We start from the raw sequence: 27,866 nt of genomic DNA on the forward strand, positions 1-27,866 counted from the left end.
AAGGAATGTTGTATACATAATAAATAAATAAATAAATAAATAAATAAATCTTTAAAAAAAATAAAATAAACCCATGCACTGAAAGGGATGACTCAGCCACCCCGCCGCCCCTGGCCTAGGTCTATCGGGCCCCACATTCTCCAGACCAGCTTTGCTAGCCCCCGAGAGTTTCCTGCAGGTCGGGGGTTGTAGGGCCGAATCCGAAGTGTCTGCCGCCCGGGTTGGGGCACACAAGGGCCCCAGGAAGGAGGCAGGCCTCTCTGTTCACATGTTTGAGCATTGCAGGGTGCTCCTTCCCCCTTTCGCACTGCCTAACTTGATAAAGGTCATTGTCCCATTTTACAGAAGGGAAAAGAAACTCAGAGAATTCCTTCGAAGCACAACTTCGGGGAGCATTATGGACAACAAAGCCCGTTGGGGCAGAGCCACTTCCCAAGAAGGTCTAGTGGGTGGCCTTTGGATGTGTGCCCAAACTGGGAGGAGACAGCTTCCAGAGCCGGGGGAAAAAACCCGTGGGTCCGTGACCTTCGTGAACCAGGAGCTCTGGGTCTCTCAGTGAGTGTGGTTCTGGGCTCCCTGGTCCCGTCTAGGAGTCGGGAACTCCCTGGGTCTTTTCGGCCTGTGAGCCGTGGCGCTCTGGGGCCGCTGCCACACATTCCTAGGCAGGCGGGGCCGGCACCCGGGCGGGGAGGGGACTTCAGCAGGCAGCTGGACGTTGGGGCTGGAGGGGAGGCTTGGGGCGCCCGTCAGAGAGGCGCAGAATAGCCCCCCACCCCCTCTAGCCTCCGATAAACTGCAGCCCCAGGCAGTGGGTAAGGGGCAGCCCGGTGCGGCTGGTGGGGGGCAGCTCCGGGATCTCTCCTGGGCAGGAGATTGCCCGGCTCCGGGGCGGGTCTAGGACGTGGGGCGGAGTCCTTATAAGGCCCATGCTGCGGCCGGCCGCAGAGCGAGCGCATTTGGTACATCCACATCCCTTACCCAATGGCTTCGAATATCATGAAGGGCTCCGGAGAGATTCTTTGCGAAGGAGAGCTGGAGAAGCGAAGTGACAGCCTGTTCCAGCTGTGGAAGAAGAAGCGCGGCGTGCTCACCGAAGACCGCCTGAGCCTCTACTCCGGGAGCAGCGACCGCGTCAAAGAGCTGCGCTTCAGCTCCATCCTCAAGGTGGACTGCGTGGAGCACACCAGCAAGTACGTGTACTTCACCATCGTCACCACCAACTTCAAGGAGATCGACTTCCGCTGCACCGGCAAGAGCTCCTGGAACGCGTTCATCACCCTGGCGCTGATCGACTACCAGAACCGCCGGGCGTTGGAAGGCTTCCGCCGCCACCGTTTTCAGCGCGTCGCGTCGGAAGAGCAGCCGGAATCCGAAGAGCAGCGCGCCCTGAGTCCGTGGTGAGTGCCGCCCTCGTCCGCGCTGTCCGTGTACGGGGTGTGGGGGTGTGTGGATGCGGTCATGCTGCCCAGTGGGGGGAAAACATCAATTTCAAAAGCTACGGGGCGGGGGACGACGACGACGACTGCGATGAGGACTCGGGGATTCTAATTCTTGAAGACGCCTAGGAGAGGGGACCTGGGACGGAAGGCAGGTCTCTCGCCCCACTTGGAGGCTTATAGGATGCACCCGGATCTGCTCTAGGACAGCTACTGACTCAGTCTTCTCCCCACAGAGACACACGGGACCAGTCGAGCCGGGAAGCAGCCCACGCGGCCGCGTCAAACAGGATCCCAGGAGCCCAGCAGATGCCCCGGGCGACGCCGCTGCTCCTCTCCGAAGATTTTCCCGTACTTGCTGAGCCTCGCCCCGCTGTGCGGGGCGTGCTAACTTATTGGACAGTATTTATTTTGATGGTTGTCAACTGTCAATCCACCGTCTTAATATTTCCGCCTTAATATTTTTTTATACTGTATTTTCACTCCAAATAAACAATGCCATTTCTCTTTTTTAACTTGCGTGGTCCGCGTAGTTCCTGCTGGGGCGAGGGTTTGGAAGGGCGGGAGGGTGAAAGGGTCTCCCGTCCGTGTCATTCCCTCTACACATCCTAGGAACCATTCAAACTGCTTTTGAATGAACTGTCACCTGCCAAGTGGGGTTCACAGCCTCTCCAGGTCAGGAAGTACTCTGGGTGTGGCCTGGCTACCTTTTGCTCCTGGGTGTGGCTTGGGGGAGGATAGGGCTGGTGGCCATGCTTGCTCAGAGTTCACTCACTAACTGGCACTGGGACACCTGAGCAGTTGCTCTGTTCACCAGGGTGGCTGCCCTCATTGTCCCCTCCCACCCACATACCATCTGTCCAGCAGCTGATGTGAAGGACTGATGATTGACAGTTTGACAACCGCCCCCCATCACTGGAACACAGAGCTTGAGAACCCAGCTCCCAGCCCTCCTGGCCAGTGTCTAGCAACAGGCTATCACACTGTGTACATCTTTTGTCACAAATGGGAGGCAGGCATGGCTGTCTCCAGCGATGGAGCAGCGGTGGCCCAGAGCTGCCTTACTGGTGTGAAGCCTGGGAACTCACCAGATACCTATGCTTTTACTCCACTTCCTGAGCCATCTGCCAGGTGTCAACTCACACTCCTCACCTGGCTGTGTTCTCTGTGAGGGGCTCAAAATCTGTGTCAGGGAGGCTCACAGGCAGGCAGGCAGGCCACAGAGTCTGAGACAGAGGTGGATTCCTCCCGAAGGTTTTACTGGAGGACAAGCCCAGAAAGGCACAAGGCTACACTAGGTAGAGTGACAGACACTGAGTCCCTGCCCAAGGGGTCCTGGGCCTCTCTGGCTGTGGGAATGCCATGAAGATGGAGGTGTCACATGTCTCCTAGCTTAGCCTTGGAAGTCAGAACTGGGAGGGGCTCCCCTTTCTCCTTAGGAGGTCTTGGGTGCTAGAGCTGTTTTTCCTTACAAGGAATTTTCTCTTAAAGAAAACAGGGGAGGAGCTTTTCTAGGAGCAGAAGTGATCAGCAGGGGCCCGGGACCCTTCTGTTCCATTCCTCTAAGGACCTCCTCCCTCCACTGATCCTCACATGGTCAAATGACACAGCTCAGGGGTTGAGCCCCCTGTTCCTGGTAGGGTTTAAATGGACACAGTGCCCTAAGTTGGTAGGCGGAGTGTGGGCAGACTGTGCAATTCTGAGGTTTAAGGATTCTAAGGTTTGTTTGGTTGTGTTTTTGTTTTGGGGGTTTTGTTTACTTGTTTTGAGACAGGGTTTCTCTGTGCATCCCTGGCTGGGTTGGAATTCACTTTGTAGAACAGGCTGGCCTTGAACTTCACCTGCTGGGATTAAAGGGCCTGCACCACCATGCCCAGCTGAGCTGAAGTTTTATGCCTTTCCTCTGCATGTATGTATGTGTGCCACATGTGTGCCTGGAGCCCATGGAAGTCAGAAAAGAACATCAGAGCCCTTGGAACTAGAGTGATAGATGGTTGATAACCTTCACGTGGATGCAATGAATTGAGGGGGTCCTCTGCAAAGGCAGCAAGTGTTCCTAAGTGCTGAGCCATCTCTTCAGCCAAGAGTCTAAGTTTTAACAGCTTCTTTCAAAGAAGTTCACAGTAGATGACTGCTTGGTTTCAGTAGGGGAACCTAGTTCCTGTCATCGGTGAGGTCTGTGGGGAGATGGGCGAGGCCAGTGTCCCTGGTGCAGCTTTAAAGCAGGGGAGGCTGGGGTATGTTCTTGGTTCCCAGCTGTTCCCTCCCAAGCCTAATTCCCTTTGTCCTCCTCCTCCTTTTACAGACAAGGTCTCACGATGTAGCCCTAGATTGCCTGGAACTAGTTACTCAGTATATAGACCAGGCTGACTTTCAACTCAGATCTGTCTGCCTCTGCCTCCTGAATGCCAGATGGATTAAAGACATGCACCACCAAAACTAGTTCCTGTCTTTTAAACCAACCTGCTTCAGATCCCAGCACACGGTGCCCCAGGCGATGGGGAGCACCCTGTGTCTGGGCTGATTCTGGAGGACTCCTTGGTGGTTGTGTTAGTGGACACAGGAGCTGGATTAATGACCTGGAACTGACTCGGGAAGTTTGTGCTCCCCACCAGAGCCATGGGTCCAGCTCTAGTTCCTCCTCCAGAGAGCCCCCTGGCTTGGCTCCATCCTGGACCCCCAGACTTTCTACCCACAGATCTAGCAAAGACCAAAGAACTCAGGAGGAAGAAGTTCAGAAGTTTATTGCCTGACTGGGTCAGGTCCCTGGGCTCTGTGGTCACCGGACTTTGTCTTTCTTCTGGGACAATGGCTTCCTCCAGAGGACCAATAGGACGAGCAAATTCACCATGAGCTGCACGTGGCCAAAGATGGAGACACCATAGCTGCGGTACAACAGGCCACCCAGGGTGGGTCCTACAGTGCGAGTCAGTGGATGCACGGATGCAGAGAGGCCCAGCATGGTCCCTGGGAGAAAGGGGGACTAGCAGTAAGACCCTGGGCAGGTCTCTGGACAGGCCGCCTACCTTCTGGCCATAGCCCAGCCTTCTGCCCATTGTTCATGGATGGCTTGCAGCACCCCCCCCCCACCCCAGTTAAGCACAGTACCCTCCACCCAGAGTCAGTTTCTCTGTGGATATGGGACTGAGCCGCTTTCCTGCTCTAGAAATTTCCCAGGCAAGGGAGGACTCTGGGAAAGAGGTCACAGGTCTCCAGGGTGCTGGATTCCACCCTTTCTCCAAATGGTGACTGAGATGGCTGGTGTGGATTTGACTAGGGAGGATCTGGTATCCTAGCCACATGTAGGGCTGTAGGGCTGGCATTCTGTGGGGCATGGTGTCCCTAGTGCCTCTCATATGGCCCTTTTTCTTCTGTTTCTCCACCATCCTCCTGTAGATTCAATGGATCTCAGGGGTCAGGGCCAGGGCTCTAGGGGCTACCAGTGTCATTGCCTGAGTATGTGAGCCCCTATTTCCACGTCTCTGGTCAGTTGTCTTAGTGTGGACGTGCCTGCATAGGACCTTGTTAAAAATGACTTCAGGTGGAGAACCCATCCCCTGCCATCCCCAGGTGGGAGTCCTACTTTGTCCCATTCTCCTCCAGAAAGCGACCGACTGACCGAGTCACTTGCTACTCACTGGCCAGGGTCTTCTGAGATCAGGCTTTTAAAAACTGGGCCAAGACAGGGGCCTGCAGGCCCCGCCCACACCCAGGGCCGGCTGTGGGGAAACTCAGGCGCAGCTTCTCTCCCTGCCCACACGCCTGCAGACACTAACTGACACGGGGCAATTACCGCCCCCTCTGCGGGCTCCTGTTCCCAGGCGAACCAGGCTCTGCTCTTTCCAAGCTCAGGGGTGGTACTACAGGCATGACTTGGCCTTGGTGGCTTGGCCTGCTCCTCCTGGCCAGCCCCACCCTCCACTTGCCTGGCCTTAACACCCCTTTTCCTCTTTCCAGAGTGACTTCCTGGCCCAGCCCTTCGGAGCTGCCGTCCTGGCAGCAGGGAGTGAGCACCCTAGACAGGCTTGGAGGCCAGGCCCAGATTTCCCTAACTGCGTGGATTCAAAGCCTCCATTCAGAAAGCTCTGAGCACCGTTGTCAAGGACGGGGAAAGTCTCCTGTGCTGTTCTTCTCTGGCCTCTTCACCACTCCAGCCACCAACTGTCTTTCTAAGTGGCTCTCTAAGCCCTTCAAGGTCCACATCTTTGCTCCTCTGGCCTCTGCCTAGAAAAAGTCTCTGGTCCCTCCTCTAATTTTTAGTGAAATTCTGGCACGGATCAGAATTGAGTCAAATGCCTCTTCCAGGAAGTCCTCCACTTGTGCCCTTGCCTGACTCAGTGCTTGTCAGAAGGGCTAGGAAGGGGCGGGATCTTTACTTGGGCTCTTCTTCCTTGTCACTTGCCCCTTCTCTGGCCCAGGCCACTGGGAGGAACCCTGACTACTGGGGACCCTGTGTACAGCTCACCTGTGTCTGAAGCGGACACAGCCTTGGTCAACATGCTGTCGGTGACCACGTTGAGGGTACAGAGACTGAATACCAGGCCGGGCATCAGAAGGCAGAAGTGGAGAACATTGGACATCAGCGCCTGGCAGGGCAATGGGCAGGGCCGTGCTGAGCAGAGAAGTTCCAAAGCCAGATGGCAACCCACCCTGAGGTCCCACCCATAACGATCCACCATGGAAGATGCCTTAATTGGGGAGGAGAGAGTGCAATGTGACCTGAGGAAGGCCAGGGACTTGGGCACACACAAGACATGGATGGAGGATGGTCTGAGATCCGCTTCACAGAGCAGGCGTGTGTGTGTGTGTGTGTGTGTGTGTGTACGCGCTCACCATGCCCAGCCCCACAACAGCATAGACCAGCACACTGGATTGCAGCAGGGCTTCCTCTGGGAAACGGGTGCTCAGTCTCCCAATGACCAGGCCTTGGATCACCTAGGAAGGACAGCAAGGGGGAGGAGAAGACAGTTGTTCTCAACATGTGGGTTGAAACCTTTTTGGGGTCAAATGACCTTTTCACAGGGGTTGCCTAAGGTCATCAGAAAACAGATATTTATGATTCACAATAGTAACAAAATTACAGTTATAAAGTAGTAACAAAAATATTGTGGCTGTGGAGGTCACTGAAACGTGAGAAACTGTACTTTTTTGTTTGTTTTTTGTCTTTTGTTTTTTGGGTTGTTTTGTTTTTGGAGACAAGGTTCATCTGTGTAGCCCTGGCTGTCCTGTCCAGGGACTTGCTACGTAGACCAGGCTGGCCTCGAACTCAGAGATCCACCTGCCTCTGCCTCCCAAATGGTGGGATTAAAGGTGTGGGTCACAACCGCCAGGCTTTTGGTTTTGTTTTGTTTTTTGTTAAGGAACTGTATTAAAGGGTTGCAGCATTAGGAAGGTTGAGAACCACTGGTCTAGACCACGCCTGCCCTTCTGCCCTTTTGAAAGTGTTCCATCAGGAGAGAAGGCATTCTAAAGAGACACTTGTGAGCCTCTCTCTGGCCATCAGAATTTTGAAACAATGGACCCAAGACATTGGAATTTCCCCAGGAGTCTCACGCTGGGGAAGGGAAAGGCTGAAGTCTGGTGCCAGCCAGAGGGGGAGCCTGTCTCCCAGAGAGATCTCATGGAGTTCTGAGAACTTGTCAGACCGCCTTGCAGGAGAGCCTGGAGCAGACAGTGATGGGTCAGTGATGGGCAGGACCACTTAGCTATGCACACCTCTTGCCCCCTATTTAACCTTGAACCTCATGTCTGGACCCTGAGGACAGACTCGGGAGTCTCTGGACCTCTTTGTCCCTCTTCCCAGTGTGGCCGCACTGAATGACTCTCCTCTCTGCTTTTCACGGTTACCTGTCTCTTTAGTTGACCTACTGAGGATGAGCGGCTGACTGAGCCAAGGTTGTTAGGGCTCTGGGACCTAAGCCCTGACCCTGACAATTCTGAAAATACTTTCAAGGTACGGGGACCTCTGGACTGGTGGCTGGTAGCCCCTCACCGTCTGCATCCCTTGAGAGTATACCCTATGCCCAGCAGGGACTACACCCAGAGATGTGAGTCAGGTAGCTCCTAGAAAGTCACAAGGTCATAGGGCAATGGCTCCTATGACCTTCTCAGCAAAAAGGGAAAGAGAATTCATGCCAGGGACACTCAGGGACACCAGAGACATGACTCAGCAGCCCAGGCAACCCAGGGCGAGGCTCACTATCTCGTCTCTCAGATAGGAAGTACCCGTCTCTACCAGGAAGGAAGTGTGTGAGACCAAAGGCCAGGACCGTGTAGAGTCTGAGCAAGGAGCTGTCAGGCTACTGGGGCCAGGGATTGTCAGGGTTCATGGGGGTTGGACTCAGGCTTGCAGAGCCCAAACCGGTTCATCCACAACCCCCACTATGCCTGGCAGAACACTGGTGCGTCCTAGAGAACCATCAATGCCTTAGAAAAACAAATCCTCTCTAGACTGGTTTTATGGAAGCATTTAATCCTGGCTTCAGCCACTTGGACCTCCATCCAGACTAACCGCCCCAGCCTCGACTTCCCCATTAAATTGAAAATAAGCTTCTAGACGCCATGCAGGTCTCACCGTTATCTGACAAAACAGTCAACCAGTCAAGAAGGCCACTTTCCCTCAGGCTTCCCAATAGTACCCTCTGCCTTCCCATAGGGTCACCTAACCAAGGCAGTCTCTGCTGCTGTCCCTCTACCTAGAAGCAAAAGCCTAAGTCTGTCCTCTTTTACTAAGACTCCTTACCACTCCCCTTGAACCAGCAGGCCATCCTTCCCTGTAAATGCCAACATTGCCTGGTGTGGACCTACCAGGTCTTTGTCGCCATGGAGATTACACCCCTCACCCTAATCCCAGTCACTCCTTCATTCCTTTCTATTTCCTTAGGCCTGCATCCTCCTCCTCCCCCTTTCATAGTGTCTCTCCTTCTTACTCAGAATTTTCTTTGGTACCCTAGGAGCTCTGTACTGCCCCTATTCAGTGCCCGCTGAATGACTAGCATCCTAGAATAGCTCCGGGCAATAGTCAGGGCCACCATAGGAGTCTCTCTTAAGGAGACCTAAGGAGACATGGTCTGCTAGCCAGATGGTAGTGGCTCATGCTTTTAATCCTAGCATGCAGGAGGCAGAGGCAGGCAGAGCTCTGAGTTCGAGACTAGCTTGGTTGACAGAGTGAGTTCCAGGATAGTCAGGGCTACACAGAGAAATCCTGTCCCAAAAAATGAGAGAATCCCATACCCTGGAGGCAGGGCTCCTAGAGACTAATGCTCTCTGCCCCGCGGCACTCTCTGCTCATGCCCTACTCACCATCTGGAGGATCCCGATGAAGGACATGAGATAGCCGGCCTCTGCCGCCTCCAGCTGGAAGAATTCCATGGTGATGATGGAGAACATTACCAGGAAGAGGCCTGGGCAGAGGAGCAGGTCAGTTATGGTGTCAGGCCCCAGTGCAGCATATACGTCCCTCCTGGGTCCTAGGCAGGGGACTTGCATTTGACACCATCTGGGATTCTGTAGCTGTTGACTCCCTGGGGGCTGCTCTTAAGTAGTCTCTGTGAGCTATAAGGTGCCAGGCTGAGAACCCAGGGCATCATGGGAGCTCTCCGAGGCTCCTGCCACTTAGGTGTGTGTAATGGGGTGGGTTTCAGGTTCCAATCACTGTAACTGAAACATTGCAGCCTGGATTGGTGGACCTGGTTCCAGCTGGCAGGTGGGGCAGCTTCCTTGTGGCCCCTATCACCACTGCTAGGGGGCTTCAGTCTGGTGTTACACAGCCACAGAGCTTCTGGGTCAGGAAGAAGCTGAACCTTTGGGGCTCTAATACCTTTGAGCCCATAGTGGGATCAGTGGTAGGGCTGTTGCCTGACTTTTGTGAGGCCCTGGGTTCTATTCCCAGCACCACAAACAAAAACCTTCAGACTGTAGCGGTCTGAATGACAGGGTCACGATGGTACATTCAAAGTTGGGCAGACTGAGTAAAGGATCCTGTGTTCCTTCACCAGACGGCCAGAGCGAGAGGCTCCAGAGTCTGGCTGCCTTTCAGGCCTATATGGCACTTCTGGAAGCCAGGTCTGGGTGCTGAGACATAAAGGTTAGCAAGAATCTGTGAGCTGTGTGCCAGGTGGTGACCCACAAGAGTATCCAGAGCCTGGCAAAGAGGACACTAGCTACCCGTGTGTTAGCACACAACCTGAATCCGCGCCCACAGTGTGTGCTGGGAGCCCCCGCAGATGTAACTGGACAATGTAACAACAAGATGTAACAACAGGACTCTCAGGCAGAGCAAAACATCACCTAGACCTGGGTCCCCAAGGCTTGGGTTCTCAGCCACCCCAGACCCTGGGCACGGGTGGAGATGGGGTAGTGAGACTCACCTGCAGGGAGGCCAGAGATTACCTTGACCAGGAATACAGGCAACACTTTGGGCAGCAGCAGCAAGCGGGTGATGGCCTTCAAGTCAAACACACTGGCATCGGTTCCACCTGGCCACCCAGGATATCAGTCAAAAACACTGGTTGTGGGGCTCTGACTGCCAGCCGTGTCCCCCTCCCCCCACAGCTCATCACACTTTGTCCAGCTCAGGACGCCTGCATCCCAGGCAGGGATTAGGAGAAGATGCACCTGGCATCAGGTAGCTCTTTTAGAACATTCCTAGATCTCATATCTTCTTGACAAGGGTAGTTGCTCCCGGCCCAGCCAGAAGGCAATGATAGCTAAGCCAGAGAGGCATACCTTGACACCCAGGACACTCTCAGCTGTGCCGAAATGTCCCCTGAGGCCCTGTATCACAGCCTCCAGTCCCAAGCAGTCGCCCAGGTCAGTCTCCATCTCAGTCTCTGGGCAGAGGCACAGAGGCAGCCTTCTGAAGAGCCAGGCTGGTCCACATTTGCCTCCACCTCAGTGGGATCTCCCACTATGCCAGTAACACCACATGACTCTGGACACTCGGCACCTCAGAGACTAGCAGCCACCCTCACGCCCCCTGTGTCCCCTGAGTGTTCCCTGACTTTTGTAAACTTGACTGGTAGGGCTTCCCTGCTCAAGGGCCTTGGCTTGCCTGATTCCCATAACTGTGCCCAGCTTGACCTACAAGGAATCAGCAGCAAGAAGTAGGTAGGGGACTTTATCTCCTCTGTGTCCCCCGAACTCCTTGGCTGGAAGGTCTTTCCATTCCCAGTAGAGGTGCTGGGTACTGACTTCTGGGGCAAAGTGGTATATCCATTGGTCATGTGGGCAGGTGGGGCTTACCCTGATGGGCTGACTGGACACTGGTGTCCTTGGTGGTGACAGGGATACAGGTAAAGCTGAGGATAGCTCCTAGGAATGTGACCACAAAAGCCACTATGGCAGGACACTGGATCCTGGTGGGGGACAATACACACCCTGGGTCATACAACTGCAGGGATATACTCTGAAGCAACCGCCACCCCACCTTGTCTCTTTGGCCCCATTAAGACCTCACCTGCTAAAGGTGCTCAGTCCCGGATCCCTTAAAGCATTTTTACAGATGACAGTTGCCCCAGCATGCAGGCCCTGCAGCCTCTGGGAGGTGGGGGTGGGGAGAGTATGGGAGGCTGGAGAGCTGCAGAGCTGGGTTAGAGTAGCCTTGCTCATGGTACAACTGGTTCCCAGGGTCAGGCAGGCTTGTGGGTGTCCTTAAGGACAGCTTTAGAGACCTAAGACCAGGTGCAGGGCACCCTTACGAGTGAGGACAGGCTGGGCACCGAGTGATCTCTAAGAAATCACTTTTCTTCCTCCAAAAATCCCTGCTCTACTCCCTAAGGGGCAGGACCTACCAGGGCTGGGGAATTGGGGTTCTGTGTCTCAGGCCCCTGATGCATGATTCTGTAGGAAACCCTCCTGCTTGCCAGAGACACACTGTCCCTTGGTGCCTTCCTATGAGCCATGGGACAACCCAATACTTCCAGTACAGCCTGTCCCTCTGGAAAATACAGGCACCCGGGGACTTGTCTTTCAGATCTCAGAGTCTCCTCTAGTGCCCAGCCCAACACTTCCTCCGAGGAGGGAATTTCTCCGAGCTAGCTGAGGATCCCAGACCAGAACACCCTTCCCTCCTCAGATTCGAGAACTCCTACATACTCAGCATGGGCCCATCCCCCAAGCCAGCCCCTGGTCTCGGTAGGGTTCTCTTTACCACTCGGATCCCATGAGCAAATGGACCTAGGCTGGACCTTGCACTGAAAGTTCAGCAGGTAAATGCGATCAGCTGTTCACACGGACTGTCGAGGTACTGCCCCAGATCAGCACCATCCCATACCTACCCTGTTCCGGCTCCTGGACAGACATGAGTGAGAGTTGGAGTCTTGGGAGAGCCCTCAATCTGCCAGACGAGGCCAATTCAAGCTGCCCATGCCCCTCCCCCATCATGTCCATGTTCACTGATATGTATCATCTCTCTTATTCAGAGGGACAATGTATCCAAACAATAGACATATACAGGTGCTTTTGCTAGAACTCTGACATACATCTGCAGGCAGGAGGTACCGAAGAAAGCAGTAGGGCCACTCACTAATAGAGACCAGACCTCAATAGCTCTCCCCAGTGGGGGGCTGGAACATCTCTGTTGATATTTTCCTATCCACCAGGGCAATTGGGCATCTAGTTCTGACTGCTATGGTTCCTTCAATGGGCCCCTTCCTTCGCCAATATCAGGGAACATAATACTGGACCCCAGAATGAGACCTCTTCAGGCCCCAAGGAACTTGCAGGAAATGGTGGGTGACATAAGGATGGACACCCTTTCCAGCGGCTGCCTCATAAGTCTTTCTTTTGGCTTCTGGTCTCCAAAGCCCCAACGTGACTGTGTGATGCCCGGCCAGGACAAAACCTGCTTTTTTCATTAGATTCTCCAGAAGCACTCAGGAGCAGAGGTGGCCACCCATGATGTTATTTTAGCAAACTGGTGACAGGGGAGGGTAGGTGCTAGGGTGCTAGGTCCCTTCTTGGATTCTGTCTGTCTTCTGAGTGGTGACCCGCCAATCAAAGGTTAGTACTGCCCTGGGAATGCAGGTCCTGGGCTGGGGTACTCTGAAGGCTCCCAGGAGAAGCTGAGCCCACGGAGCAGGCTACTGCTGTGAAAGCTGGGACGCACGCCACTCACTTCAAACTCAGAACTCCACAAAAACACAACAGTGAGAGGAAAGCAGGCGAGAAGGAAAAGCCAGCGCTGGGAGTGGGGATGTGTGGCTTAGGGCTAGTATTCTTACGGAGTGTATGCAAGGCCCTGGGTTCAATCCCTAGTACTGGGGGATGGGAAGTGAAAGTCAGGGCCAGTGAGACTGTTCAGAGAGTAAAGGCGTCTGGGGTCAAGTCCACTGACCCGAGTTTAAGCCCCAGAATCCACGTGCTAGGAGGAGCGAACTGACCTCTACAATTTCAGCACGGCGCATGCTCCCTCCTATTAACACACACATGATGCAATACAAAAACTTAGGGGCTTGGGGAGACGGCTCAGCAGTAAGAGACCTTATGCTCTTTCAGAGGACCCAAGTTTTATTCTGGGCACCCATATCAGGTAACTCACAATTGCCTGAAACTCTAGCTCCAAGGGGCACGACACATTTCTCAGACTTTTCTGACCTCACACTCACACATGGTATCCATCCGCAAATAAAAATATATAATTGCCAGGAGGTGGTGCAGGCCTTTAATCCCAGCAGAGATAGGCAGATCTCTGAGTTCCTGGCCACCGTGGTCTACAGAGTGAGTTTCAGGACAGCCAGGGCTACACAGAAAAACCCTGTCTTGAAAAAGCAAGCAAACAAACTGACAAACAAACAAACCAAAAATCCCCCAAAACCTATAAAATAATAATATATTTTTTTCTTTTTAATAAAGGTCTCACTCTGTAGCATTGACTGATGTAATACTTGCTCTGTAGAGGCAGCTGGCCTCAGCCTCCCCGAGACCCACCTGCTTCCCCCTCTCACCTGCTTCAGGACTTCAAGACATGCACTGCCTTGCCTGGCTAAAATTACATCTTAAGAATTTTTTCTTTTTTTAAAAAAAGAAAATTGTAGGGCAGCTGAGATCCCTAAGGCTTTCAAGCTGGTGGGATGTTGTGACATCCCTCCAGGGCTTTGGGTTATCGCACCCCAGCATGTAATCTAACAGACTCTCCCTCAGGGTCCCGCCTCTGTGACTTACACAGGTGCAAGGCCACACTGGACAGGTTCTCAGAACACCACACACTGTGTGCCTCATTTTATACTTTCCCCTTTCTTTCTTTTAATAAAAATGATTATTTTATTTCATGAGCATTGTTATTTTGTCTGCACACATGTCTACACATAGGATGTTAGATCCCCTGGAACTAGAGTTACAGATAGGTATGAGCTGCCATGTAAATCCAGGCTCTCTTTTCTTTCTTTCTTTCTTTCTTTCTTTCTTTCTTTCTTTCTTTCTTTCTTTCTTTCTTTCTTTCTTCTTTCTTCCTTCCCTCCCTCCCTCCCTCCCTCCCTCCCTCCCTCCCTCCCTCCCTCCCTCCCTCCCTCCTTCCCTCTCTCTCTCTCTCTCTCTCTCTCTCTCTCTCTCTCTCTGGCTTTCTTCCTCTCTCCTTCTCTCTCTCCCTCTCACTCTTTTTATATCTTCCTTCCTCCCCCCACACTTCTCTCTTCTTTTGAGACACAGTCTCACTATGTAGCCCTGGCTGGCCGACCTGAACTCACAGACATCTGCCTGCTTCTGCTCCCCGAATGTTGGGATTAAAGGCGTTCTCCAGCCTGGCATAGTAGTGCAGATGCAAAGACAGGTGGATCTCTGTGAGTTTGAGGACAGCCTGGTCTGCACAGTGAGTTCAAAGAGAGTCAAGGACTACATAGAGCCTGTCTCAAAAACAAACAAACAAAAACAAAACAAGACAAAAACAAACAAACAACAGGGCTGGAGAGATGGCTCAGAGGTTAAGAGCACTGACTACTCTTATGGAGGTCCTGAGTTCAATTCCCAGCAACCACATGATGGCTCACACCCATCTGTAATGAGATCTGGTACCCCAGAATACTGTAAACATAGTAAATAAATAAATCTTAAAAAACAAAACCAAACAACAAAAGGCATATGCCACCACACCTGGTACATTTTATTTATCCTTTTTTTTTTTCTTAAATAAGTTGAGCCAAGACTTCAAGGACAACAGTTCAGCCTCTCACTGGCCCTTCCCACCTTTTTCTCATTCATTGGATGAGTGGCAACTGGGTGGGTGGGCACATGGATACCTGTCAGAGACAGAAGTCCTCTAGAGATATTGTTCCCATCTTCCCTGGTTACCTCACTGCATATCCCCAGTTGCAAATGAGGGCTGAACCACAGCTCTGTCTGTCTCCTCGCCGCTGTGCTTCTGGCTGTCCTAGAGCCTGGCTACCCACATGCTATCTGCCAGCCATGAAGAGGCTTCTGGCACTGCAGCCATAGCTCAGCAAACGATTGCCACTGCTCTTTTCCCCTCATTTCCAGGGCCTGTCTGTGATACTGAGGGTGGCCCTCGGCCTGGCCTAGACTCTGCCCAACCCTATCAGGACTCCTACTGTGTTTCAGAATGACAACCCCTTCCTCACCATTCTGAATCCCTGCCCAGTGGCTCTGAGGCCCTGAGAGGGCCTGACTGTAGAGCCAAGGTCCTTGATGCCAGGAACTAACATGCAGATGTGGGTTAAAGCCTCTAGTTACACATTCTCTCCTGTAACTTGGGAGACAGGGTGCATACGCATACGATGCCTGACCCAAGAGGTGGGGGCAGGGGACTCCAGAGCACCATTGAACACCCAGCCTGGGGCTTAGTCAGAAACCACCTGCACCACCTGCCCTGTAAGTGCCCAGCATGCAAGCCCCATGGCTAAGATGAATCTGAAGTTAAAAATCCTGCAGCTGGGGTGCTCCTATAACCTCCAAACAAAATTTGAATACCCCTGACCTACTCCTGCCTAGCCTAGAGCTCCCTCCAAACTCCTCTTCCCGCCTCTTCTTTGTAACGTACTCCAACCAAATGACCAGTTTCTTCTTGCCCGGAGCCTTTGAAGACTTGAGGGGTGATGAACAGCCCCTCCCCCCCTCCCTGGCTTTGAGAGACCCATGCTCTAAGGCCTCAGGGACCAGATAAGATTTGCAGCCAATGTGTGGTCAGTCCTGGGTAAATCTAGAGAAGGGGGTCACAAGGGCCACTCTGTATCTGTGTCCAGGAGGGTTTGCAGGTGGTCACTCTTATCTCGGGGAACCTGCCCCTCAAGGCTTGTGGCTGGATATTTTCTAGTTCAGTTTTCAAAGTCCTATCAGACTTGGTGACGTCTGTCCAAATTCCTGATGTTTGTGGATGAATCCAGACTCCTAGGTTGTAGGTCAAGCTGGGACAACAGCATGCTGGATGGTCATAGCTGAGCCAGTCCCCACTGGGATGGGTGAAAGCAGTCCCAGTCTTCTGAGACCCTGGGTCACAGTAGCTCTGTCTTCCCTGACAATCCTGCTCTGAGCCCCCATGGGACCTGCCAGCTTGGATCTGAAGAGGTGGCACAGTGGAGGCTCGTTACCACCTCCGTTTTACTTACAGCAGAGATTCTCAACATCTTTGAGGGCTGAAGGATCCTTTTCCAGGGGCCATGTATCATCAAATGTCCTGTGCATCAGACATCTCCATTATGGCTCATAACAGTAGCAAAATTATTTACAAAGTAGCAGCAAAATAATTTTATGGTTGGGGTCACCACAACATGAGGAACTGTATTAAAGGGTCACCGCATTAGGAAGGCTGAGAGCCACTGGCTTTACAGGGACAACTGGCAGCCTGCCTAGTTTGCCAGTCACTGTTTCATGCCCCAGATCTTGATCACTGAGGCCACTTTCACAGTCCCCAGGGTTGAATTTAGATGTCTCATGTTGTCTTAAACACCACAGGTCTCCTAATACCCATCATTACTGATGACTCCACCTTCAAAAGAATGAAGACCTGACCTCTCCGGTAGCCCTCACCCCTCCATGCTATCTCTCAACCACCTGGGAACTCATTGCAACTCTGCCTCCAAAGGGCCAGAACCCTAACAGCAAGGACTTTACTGCATGGCCACTGGGGGCTCCATAGGTCTTGTCTTCAGTACTACTGGTGGTCACAGAGACAATGTAAAGGTGTTGTCTTCACCACCTCCAAATGCCCTTTTGGACATTTTGTCCATCTTACTGGCTCTGGTCATTCTCACCCCTTGAATCTTTTCAAATAACCAGGGTATCTTATCTGTAGGACCGTGCCTCTATTGACGGGCACCCCCTCGCCCTCACAAATGCTGCTGCCCACCAGTAGGCAGGGCTCCTCTCTGCTCCCATGCCATGACCCTGGATCTACTCAGACTAGAGGCTGACTCTTAATTACCTGAATTGGGTCCTGAGGGACCCTTCCAAAGACCAGCCCCAGGCTGTGAGAAGTTGGGGTTCAGGGTGATAAGTCACAGGACCACCTCCACCTGCTGATGTGTACGTAGATAGATGCTCTGGGCTCAGGGCCATTTTGGGGCAGCTCAGTCTCCCAAGACCAAGCACTAGGCTGGCCCAAACTAGTTACAGTCTGCCCCTGCTCCAGTGCCAAATCCACTTCCTCCTCATACCTGCTACCCCAGACTTCAGAGATGGGCATAGTTGGGACCTTCTAGGGGGGCAAGCTCCCAGGGGTGGCCAGAGAGACAGGGGACAGGGAGACCCCTATGTGGCCTTGATGTCCATCAAGGGGGGGAGGGTAGAGTATGGTTGGTTCTTGCCCGAGGCCAGGTCAGGAGCAGCTGGGAGTTCGGGAGTGTATTCAAGTTGCTTGTTGTGGTGGAACACCTCACTGTGGGACACCTGGGTCTCTATGGGGACGAGAGGTCTCCATGCCTTCACAAACAGGTGGGGGACAATCACGCTCACAGCCGTGTGAATCCTGGCTATGGATCTGGCTAGTCATGTCCGATGGGACAAAGATAGACCCCTCAGCTATTAGTCATTAAGAAAGAACTTCCCATGCACCTCCCACAAATTGAGACAGATTGAGGTCAGCTTTGCTTGCGAGGGTTCCTTCAGATTCCTAGGTGTGACAACCTGAAGAAGTCCCCCACTTTCTCCCCAGGTGTGGGCACTTGATTGCCTCCTCATTTGAATCTCAGATTCCCCCATTCAATAAATGAGATGCTGAAGTTGGCCTCTTTCTATGTAATATAAATGTCATGGTTATAAAGGGTCTCAGAGCTTAGGATAAAAGAAGGTAGTGAAATGAATAGACTATTCTGGAAGGTGTGACAGAGGAGGCCATCTTGGAGGTGCTGAGAAGGAAAAGGAAATGAGCGGTGTCTTTTGAGTCAGCGGCTGGGGTGCAGGAAATGCAGGTGAGGACTGTGCGAGGGACTGGATGGGGCAGGCTGCGAAACGCGCAGATGGCAGTGACTGTACACTATCGGGGTTGCTCACCCCGCAGCACTGGTGAGCTCGGAGGACCCATGGACCCACACCACAGGTGAGAAAACCTGCTGGAGTAAGGGGATGTACCCCTCCCTGCCCCTGGCAGCAGGACGGTGGCCTTGGGTGTCCCCTGAAAACTGTTTTCCCCTGGGTTCCTGCATCCTAAAAGAGGCTCCCCCAGGCCACCTCTTCTCCCCTGCACAGCCAATCTGGTTTTGCAAGCTGATCTCTCCTGCTTTCCCGTGGTCCATCCAAGTACCCCAGAGTAGAGGCCACAGGGACAAACCCTTGCTGGGCCCGAGTCAACTTGTTATTGCAGCTCAGTTCCTTGCCCTCTGCAAAGCCATGTGGTCCTCAGCTTCTCTGCCTCCTAAACTTGCAAGGCCAGGCACATCGGGGACACTCTGGAGGGGCAGCAATTACTGTCCTCCACTGGCAGAGGTGCTCAGCAGGACGTCTGTTCCACAGTCCCTTGGATCAACAGTCGTCCTCCCAGGGGACCTTCATGCTGCTCAGACCTCCTAGGGAGACCCCGGTTGGACAGAATATTTGCAATGAGACTTGAGTTTATATTTCGCGGGGCTGGAGAGATGGCTCAGCGGTTAAGAGCATTGCCTGCTCTCCCAAAGGTTCAGAGTTCAATTCCCAGAAACCACATGGTGGCTCACAACCATCTGTAATGAGGTCTGGTGCCCTCTTCTGGCCTGCAGGCACACATACATAATAAATAAATATTTAAAAAAAAAGAGTTTATATTTCGCTCCCATCCATGGGAAAAAAAAAAAAACAGCCAAGAATCTACCCTCTGTCCTGACCCCAGTGGCCATCTCTGTCCAGTCACTCTCACTTGGATGGTGTAGAGCCCTCCACCCTCATCTTCCTCCCATGTACCCATGCCCACTTCTCAGCTCCTTGGCTTGACTCTCCCCCTTCTTTGGCCCCTGCAGCCACTTGGCCTCCTTACTTCCCTGAACCCTAGGGTCTGTACATTTTCTGCTTATTTGCCTCCCTCCTGTCCTACATTGGGTCTTTTTTTTTTTCTTTTTTTCTTTTTTAATTTGGGTCTTTACTTAAAATTAACCTGCTCAGAAATCCTGATGATCACCTATCCATCCCCTCCCCTTCATCCTGGTTTCTTTCTTTCCCTATCTCACATAGTTTAATCTAACTTATTATTATTATTTTGGCTTTTTCAAGACAGGGTTTCTCTGTGTAGCCCTGGCTGTCCTGGAACTTGCTCTGTGACCAGGCTGACCTCAAACTCACAGAGATCCGCCTGCCTTTGCCTTCTATGTGCTGGGATTAAAGGCATGCGCCACCACCACCTGACTTCAATCCAACTTTATAACATCTGTGGGAAATGTACTGTCTTTTTCTATCAAGCAGTTAAATAAGACGAAATTTCATTAAAAAAAATATAAAAGAGCTGGATGAGGTGGTGCACGCCTTTAATCCCAGCACTTACTTAGGAGGCAGAGGCAGAAAAATAGATTCCAGTGGGGTTGAAGTCAGTTGAACAAGTTCTGGTAAGTTCCAGGCCAGCCAGGGCTCTGCATAGCTCTGCATAGTGAGACCGTGTTTTTTTTTTTTTTTTTTTTTTTTAAAGAAGAAAGAAAAGATAAAGAAAAATGAAGTGCCTGGCCGAAACTCAAATTCCTCCAGGGTCATCAGTTCTTGGAATCAAAATCTGTACTCAAGGTCAGGAATTCTGCTCCAAACCGCACCTGCTTATCAGCTTGAAATCGGCAGATCTGGTCAAACACCAGACCAAGCTCCGAGCACTCAGAATGAAGCACAGGAGAACAAACCTAACTCGAACGCCATCGATAAGCTTGCCCACTCTTGCAGAAGCAAAACTTTTTGCCTTGCAGGTCATTCTCTTTGCCTAGGTAGTTGTTTTCTTAGAACCTTAGACCCACTTCTAACACAGTCTAGAGACCTGGGCTGTCTTATTCCTGATTGTGCCCCAGAATGTGGAATCCTGAGGGGCCCTTGTTAGATGCTCAATTAGCACTAGTGAGCTAGACAAGCTATTAATAATTATTATTAGTGTTGAGAGGGCATCCAGGTCCATGTCAACGATCTCTGCCATATGTCCCTGGTGACCTTCTGGCCAAGCCAGGTCTGTCTCCACTGCAAGGGACAGACAAGAGAGCCTGCCGCAGACCATCCTAGAGCCGTGCTGCAACGGGGTCCTGGTGACAGCCCATACCTGCTACTCTGAGCTCAGCCATTGCCCAGATGCCTCTACTGTCACTGGGTCGGTCTGAGGAAATCTGGGGAGCCTTGGTTACAGGGCCTGGTTTGAGGAGGAAGTCAAATCCTAAGAATTTAGGACTGACATTGTTAATCCAAGATGAGAGAGCCTGGTTGTGACAGATATGTCCTTCAAATATCACCTCCAAAGCACAGGTTTTAGACGCTCAGAAGGCTCTGTCCAGGAGAGAGTCTACAGGGAGCTGCATCCATTTTGAGGACACAGGCTCCTCTGGGAAGAAGCACATGGCCCCTACTGGATGAGGCCCTGCCCCAGCACCACAGCTGACTTTGTGAGAGTTTTGGGGGGATAGTAGGAGCAGGCTGACTCTTAGGATCTCATTCAGATGGGTGCAGGAGGTTTGGGGCAAGGATCCAGGGAACATGCTAAGCCCATGGTGAAGCTTTTCTCCCAACGGGATCTCACCTGGGTCTGTCCCCACTGCAGGGGCAGACAGGAGAGCCTACCAAAGACTATCCTAGAATTATGGTTTTTTACAAAATATCTATTTATTTATTATGTACACAACATTCATTCCATGTGTGCCTGAAGGTCAGAAGAGGGCACCAGACCTCATTACAGATGGTTGTGAGCCACCATGTGGTTGCTGGGAATTGAACTCAGGACCTTTGGAAGAGCAGGCAATGCTCTTAACCGCCGAGCCATCTCTCCAGTCCTGTTTTTTTTTTTTTTTTTTTTTTTTTTTTGAGGTCTTTCTAAGGGGACAAAGAGCTGAGTCCTTAGAGCAGGGTCAGGTGAAGAACTCCGGGGCAGAGAGCTGGGAACTTGGTAGAAGCCTAACTTGGTGGATTTCCTTAAGTCTACAAGCCATTGTCAGAACTAACTTTTAGAGTTGAGGAAAACAGGCACACAGGGCGGGCAGCACACTGTGGTATCTATCCCCTCCTCCCTCTCTTCCTCAAAGGGACTCCGGCCACAGCTCCTCTCCCGAGAGAGAGCCACCTCTAGAAACTGCTTGAATGAGATTTTATGCAATAAGAATGAATGTCAGGAGTCCCAGTCTACACAGGAGTGTCAGAGGCACCTTCTCAACCCTTCCTCCTGGACAGGACAGACGTTTCCAAAGCGGCACTTTTGCGCTTTTGGCCGTAACGATGGCGCCCCCTGGTGGCGACACCACCCAACGCTCCACCCACCCTGCAGGTTGATTCCCCAAATGTTTGACATTTAAGTGGGTAAACCAAGTCTCAGAGAGGTGCTGCTGCTGGCTCAATGGTCTGAAGGTGAGCAACTGCCAAGTGCCTTCCTGGCGTCCCACCCAGGCCCTTGCCAGGCCACTTACCCATACGTGGTGCTAAGGGTCCCGCCAAGCAGGGAGCCGAAGATCATTCCAAAGCCGAAGCAGAGACCCAGCCGGCCAAGGGCCGCTGGCCGTTCTGCGGGCGCTGTCAGATCTGTGATGACCATCTGGGCAGCTGCGGGTAGGAGGGGGCTGAACTGGACTCGACCCCTCACGGTGGAGAGCCCACTCAGGAGTCCAGGCAACGAACGCCTTCAAACTCTTCCAACTAGGCCAGGCCTCGCAGCCTCTCCACCCAGATTGTATCCCCCCCCCCCCCGCGCCACAGCCCCTCCACAGCGCCCTCCACCCAGTCCACACCTCTACAAACCTCTCTACTCTGTCTGGCCTGTCTTAGACCACGCACCATCTCTCCATCCCACTCACCTGCTACCTGCCCCCTACCTGAAGCCACACACCCTCATCTCTCCCCTCTACCCCCTTTCCACCAGGTCTACCCACCAGTCTCTACCTGTAAGCGTGTGCATGAGTGCTGAGGGTAGGCGCGAGGCGAAGAGCAGGAAGACACCAGGAAGGGCTGGGCTGCAGGAGGCTGCCAGGAGTAGATAGAGAGCCGAGGCTGCCACGAAGGAGAGGGAGAGGGCCGCCCGTGCCCCGTACTGGTCTGCGAACCTGGGGCAGCAGGGTGAGTCAGTGCCCAGCAGGCAGGGCCCTTCCCTCACTCCCCACTTGGGGCTGCTGGGAGGCTGGTGAAGGACCACCCAGGGCAGGTGTTGGTATGTGGGCTTCCATCAAGGAAGTCGTCTGTAGGCCCGCTAGCTGGGGTTTGGGGTATCACTAATGCAGCACCAAGGATGCTTGGAAGCCAGCCAGGCGCTGGATCTCTCGTACACCCACTGAACAGGAGGGGCGGTCATGTGGTCTTGCGGGTTCTGCATCCCTCACACACCATACCTGCCAAACACGGGCCCACCCAGCAGCTGCAGTGTTCCAAAGATCGTCTGTAGGTAGCCAAAGGTGACAGAATCGAGGCCTAGTGTCCGAGACAGATACTGAAACACAAGAAGGGTCTGTAGTCAGGCCACTTCAGACAAGTAAGGGTGGGAGGGAGCAGAGGGCAGTGTCATGGGAGAGGAGGCCTTCCCTGGGGACCCCCTCTTCCTCCCTCTTCAGGTGGACCCTGTAGGAGTCCCTAGCCAACAACTTCTGGCCCACCCCCTCCACAGGACACGCTTCAAGTGAACCACAGGAGACATCCATCCTCAATGTCTTGTCCTCAAATATTAATAGCACTGTCCTGCCCAGCAAGTAACTTCCCTGAACCTCTTAACAACCTCTGAGTTGTGGCCCAGCCCAGACAGTCTGCTCTGTGAGTTCCTTCGGACTCAGGGCCTTTTGGGGGGCTGACTATCTGATAGGAGAAGAGAGGTGGCAGTATTCCTATAGAGGACCCAAGCAGTCCTGGGACCCCAAGATCTTATCCTCCCCACCTCTGCTGCACCCCACGTGAGCCAGCGTTTCCTTCCAGATCTCTGCCTCCTCCTTCCTCCTTGCTGGCCCACCTGTCACTAGCCCCATAGGCATCTGTCCCAAGGCTAACACTCCTTAAGTTCTCCTCTCTCGAGACCTTCCTGAGGGCCCCGTTCTAACAATGTCAGTCTGTTGGGATTCTCCCTGGTGCCTTCTCCTCCAGTTCCCCTCACAGCCTTGGGTGCTGACCCAGGTGCTCCAGCTCTCTCCCGCCTTGCCCGAAGCAGTTGCTTTTTCTCCTTTCTCCTTCCTCCAGCAGTCTGCTCAGGGAAACCCCAGCAGGCCCCTCTCTGATTGGCACATGCCTCAGTGGCTTGTTTCTTCCTCTGTGACCCTGGGACTGTCCTGGGTCTCTCACCCCGTTAGTAGTCCCTGCGAGCTTCCTTTCCACTTGGAAAGCCTGCTGTGGCCACTTCTGTCATGTAGTGCCCCATGCCTCTGACCCACGGCCGGCACGTCCCTCCTCTATTCTGTGCCTTGTCTGAAGTCATCTCCTGCACAGCATGGCAGGAACTAGGGATCTGTCCTCCTCAACACCGACGAGGTCCTTGACTGTTGTTTCTTTGATTTTATTTTATCATTTTTTTTATTATACGTGTATGGCTGTTCTGTCTGCATATAGTCTGTGCGCCATGTGTGTAGTTCCCACAGCGGGCATTATAGCCCCTGGGACTACAGTTACAGGTGGTTGTGAGCTTCCATGTGGGTGCTGGGAATCAAACCCTAGTCCTTTGGAAGAGCAGTCAGTGCTCGTAGCCACAAAGCCCCTAATATTGCTTCTTCACTGCAGGCAGCATCTGCCCTCCCAGGATTGGGTCCAAAGTCCTTGTGTCACCTCTGAACTCCTTCCTCTCACCCTCCGTCACATGTAACCCATCCACTGACAGCAGATCTGCCCCCTTCGCACCCCTCCACGGTTGTCCCTAGTCATCCTGGAATCTTCAGCTCCTGATGAGTGTGGTCCTGGGACTTCAATGCCTCTTCTCTAGCTGCAGGCTCAGCACCACCCCAGGGCCTCTGCATGGTAATGCTTCTCCGGCTGCCTTCGCCCCTTTGCTCTTCTGTTGCCTTCTGACCCCAGATCTGCCGTGCGCCCTCACCCTTTCTCACTCCCGACCACTTCTTCTTTCACTGCGCCGTGCCACTGTTACACCAGCACTACTGAAACCCTGCCAGCCACCAGCTCTGAGGGCCAGGTGTCTGGTCCTTTGTGCTCTGATGTGTCACAGTCCGGGGGCTGCACATAGGACTTCATGAGGAGAGGCTGGCCAACCAGAGCCTCTCTGTGGGAGCCACTGCGGGTTCATGCAGGCTGTTCCGAGGCTGAAACACATTCTCCTCCCCATGCCAACCCTCCTTTTATGAGGAGGAAGGTAAGGCTCCTGTCCAGGTGCCAACATTTCAGGAAGGAGGCTTGGGGTGGGGACCCGGGCTATCAGTGAATGAGCAGAGTTCAATAAAAAAGGCTGATGGATGGTGGGGTCCTGAGCTGAAAGTGTCTGTCACTCCCAGAATGACCATAAAGGCCAGGGCTGCCTCTAACCCAGATTCCCAGCTGCAGGCAGGGCCAGCTGTGCCGCTCTAGTCTCCAGGGACAGAGGAGTGGAGGGCCATGGCAGCCAGGACTCAGACTTCATTTTTTGGTCATATCTGACTCTGTTCTTTGTATTTCTGAACTTTGGACTTTTGGGTACAATGTGAGCAGAGTTTTGGCCTCAATCAAAACTCCTGTGTGCCCAGGTATCTTACTTCTGCCTAGCCTGGCCTGCTTATCATACTGAGGGCCAGGCCCATATGCTGAGTGGGTCCCAAGCCTAACACAGAGCCAACCTCAACCCAATGCTCCAGCCAACTTAGCCTTGAGAATCTCCAAGCGAGCATTGTAAGGTGGTCTGTGGACAATGTCATGATCCCACCCAGGCTGCACAGAAAAGGGAGATGGATAGTCAACCTCTGAGTTCTAGATGCTGCTGCCAGTACGCCGTGGACTCCTGTGGGCCAGCTCCATACAGTTTTGTTGAGTGACTAAACTCTAGTGAAAAGTAGGAACGAACCAAAGGTGGTAGGTAGGCATCCTGTAGCCAGTAGCGACTATTCTGCTCCACCCTGCACTGATTCTGGTAGATTCAGCAAGGCCGTGGGACTTGTCCTCATATTTTGGTGGGTAGGAGAGAAGCCAGTGAAATGGGTAACATGAAATAGGGTATAAAGTGTGGACACAGGGAAACAGAGGGGATACCTAGAAGGACAAAGGGATGGACAGACACAAAGATCAGAAAAGGCTGACTGCCTACAGCCCTTCAAAACAGGAGCTGAGTAGGTGTCAGGCATAGGCACCCAGGGGAAGAATGGGGCAGGGGGAAGCAAGTGAGGCGGCTACAGGAAGAGAGCACTGTCTCAAGAAGGGCAGAGAGGGCAGCTCACAGGTTGGCAGGGGTGTCAATGGGTCCAGTTCCTACGATTCTGAACATATCCAGCAGCATCAAGCCCCACCTTGCTCCTTGCCATTGCCCACCAAGAAGGCAGTGCCAGGCCTCCGGTGTGGGGTGTGGGGTGTGGGTGTTACTCACAGGTAAGAAGGAGAACTGCATGAAGAGACAAGTTAGCTCCAGGGCGGCCAGCACATAGGTGAGTATGATGATCCCTTTCCGGTGAGCACCCATGCTGCCAGAGAGCTGGCCAGACGTTCCGGCCAGGCGGTATCCGGACCTCTAGAGGAACCTGAGCCAGAGCAGGGCAAGCCTTGCGGCAGGCAAGGGGCAAAAGTCCTGTTGATTCTGGCTGGGTGCTGACTCACCGGGTTGGAAGGGGTGGCCTGTGCCTGCAGGAGAGGGAGAAGAGAGTATCTACCCGTAGAGCTCGTCAGGGCTCTCCGGCTCCCTCGGCCTCCAAGAGTGGGTCGGGTACCCTCCCCATCTGCTGGTTCCTGGTCTAGGGCACAGCCTCCATAGAAGAGGAAAGAGGAGCATCCCATACTTCAGAGGGAGTCTGACTGAGCCCCCAAGTGTCCTCCACAGAAAGACCCCATGCCTTATTTCTAGAAGGAAAAGAAGGCAGGTAGCGTTTGCTTTTGGTATATGCTTTTGGTATGGGGCTGACACCATTATGCAAGGGCCTTTTTAGATCAACCAAAAACCTTCCTTTTTCTGGGACCTGTCTGAAGCTCTAGGGTTTTCTGGTGTTGGAGTAGAGAAGGGACTGGGGGACAGCTCAGCTCTTCAGGCCTCACACTTGTAGGGCCGCTCAGTCTCACTTAGAGTGGGGTGCTTTCCTCCCTCACAACCTCTTCCATGGGTGGGAACCAGATGTTACGGGCCTGGCTGAGCCCATTTCAAAGTTTTGCCTGACTTCACCATTAGGGCCCCAGGACAGCCTTCACCCGAGAGACCATCAAGGGCCCTGATACTTGGTATCCTACGCTCTGGAAGCTCAGCAGGTGACCTCTGTACCTGTCTTCGCGGGAGAGCATGGGTTGGCATTCCTCGTGGTAGAGCCCTCCCAGGTGTTTTTGACACCCGCCCTTCCGCGGTGACCCAGGAAGGTCCCACCCCCCAATAACCTGAGTCCTCCCACTTTTCCAGGGATGGCCCGCCCGCCTCGCAGCTAGCTCCACCCACCCTGGGGATCAGGGCAAGTCGGCAAAGCTGCCTCTAAGCATTCATTCACGCATCCCGAGGCCCCGCCCCACTACCCGCCCCTGAGGGTAGTTCCAAGAGTTCGGCTTCGGTCCTGCTCTGGACGCTAGCCTTGTCGGGAGGAGGCTGGAACTCTGACCGCTCAAGCAGCAGAGGGTGTCCATTTCGGGTTGGGGAGGGGAGATGAGAAGGAGGAGAAAGAGGAAAGGAAGGAGGGAGGCTGGACCTGGGATCCAGGAGAAAAAGGGAAAGCAGAAGCCTAGGGTGGTGCAGAGATATTACACTTGTCTGGGCAACTCTTGAACACTGGACCTCTCTCCACAGATCAGGAGGTTTCTGGAAGCTACAGAAACTCCTCCTTTCCCCCATGTCACCCTGCCTGCCCTATCCCCACACTCCTGGAGGAGCAGAGATGCCTGGTACCCAGCACTTCAGCCCGGAGGGCACCATGAGGCAAGACACGGTTCTGATCTAGTTTGGCCCAGGCCCGTTACTATCCATACCCATTCCTCTCCAGACAGGTCGATCATTGCTAGGAAACCAGATGCCCACCCCACCTTTCTACCTTGCAGCCGAATAGGGGTCAGGTCACAGGCCACAGCGTCAAAATCAACACCTCCTTTGCTGTGTGCTCACCCTGACTCAGCAGATCAGAAACGGGAGGAGTTGTCACAGGGTGGGGGCAGACATGGGGCGCCCAGGGAAGCCCATTGAGAACATGCCTCAAAACAGGTAGTCAGGGCCAGGGCTGTGGGAGTTCAAACCGATGGATCAGGCCTAGGGCTCTGCTTCCAGGCGTGTGCAGTATGTCTGGGGTAGATTCCAGGGCGAGAACTGGGATGGGAGATGTGTTGCAAGTGTGGATCCCAGGTCCTCTGCCAAGAGGCTGTAGGGGCCCACCATGGCTCTCTGAGGGTTGGAGGAGGAGACCCAGTCAGCCGGGGCTTCCAGACAGGAAGGATGAGAGAAAGGCTGCTATGGAAAGGAGAGGACTTGGGGTCAGGAATCTCAGGACTCAGGGAAAGACCAGAGTCCAGGTCCTTCTGAGCTCCATCAGGAAGAAGTGTGGGATAGTTCCTGTCAGGTCAGATCCCTAGTAGGTTAGTTCTTCCCCAGTGGACTTGTGAAATCTTTACTGACCAGGGTCCTCGGGCAGAGCTTGGGGTGTGAGTAAGACCGCCTCAGGAACAGCGGGGGAGGCCAAGGATCCTCCGGTGTTCGTGGTAAGCAAAAAGAAAAGGGGCAGGCTACTCACCCACAAAAAGAGCTTGCAGTTTGGGAAACAGGCGTGTGGAATGATCCTAGCTTTTGTACTTGTT

General features: G+C 53.3%; 2 protein-coding genes across 2 annotated transcripts; one reads left to right on the forward strand and one right to left on the reverse strand.

Moving 5' to 3' along the window:
* Positions 1-942: 942 nt before the first annotated feature.
* Phlda2 (pleckstrin homology like domain family A member 2) lies at positions 943-1,914 on the forward strand. The gene is made up of 2 exons (XM_057779716.1): positions 943-1,397; positions 1,673-1,914. Coding segments are annotated over exons 1-2 (417 nt in total). The 5' UTR covers positions 943-981; the 3' UTR covers positions 1,674-1,914.
* Positions 1,915-4,171: 2,257 nt separating this feature from the next.
* On the reverse strand, positions 4,172-27,866 carry Slc22a18 (solute carrier family 22 member 18). The gene is made up of 11 exons (XM_057778671.1): positions 27,803-27,866; positions 25,483-25,733; positions 22,337-22,434; positions 21,894-22,054; positions 21,425-21,557; positions 10,680-10,792; positions 9,806-9,913; positions 8,739-8,839; positions 6,270-6,371; positions 5,902-6,022; positions 4,172-4,403 (listed from the first exon to the last, which is right to left on the reverse strand). The coding sequence occupies exons 2-11, from the start codon at positions 25,573-25,575 to the stop codon at positions 4,216-4,218; spliced, it is 1,218 nt and encodes a 405-aa protein (XP_057634654.1). The 5' UTR covers positions 25,576-25,733; positions 27,803-27,866; the 3' UTR covers positions 4,172-4,215.

Source organism: Chionomys nivalis, chromosome 8 (genome assembly GCF_950005125.1).
Source record: "Chionomys nivalis chromosome 8, mChiNiv1.1, whole genome shotgun sequence".
Classification (NCBI taxonomy): Eukaryota; Metazoa; Chordata; class Mammalia; order Rodentia; family Cricetidae; genus Chionomys; species Chionomys nivalis.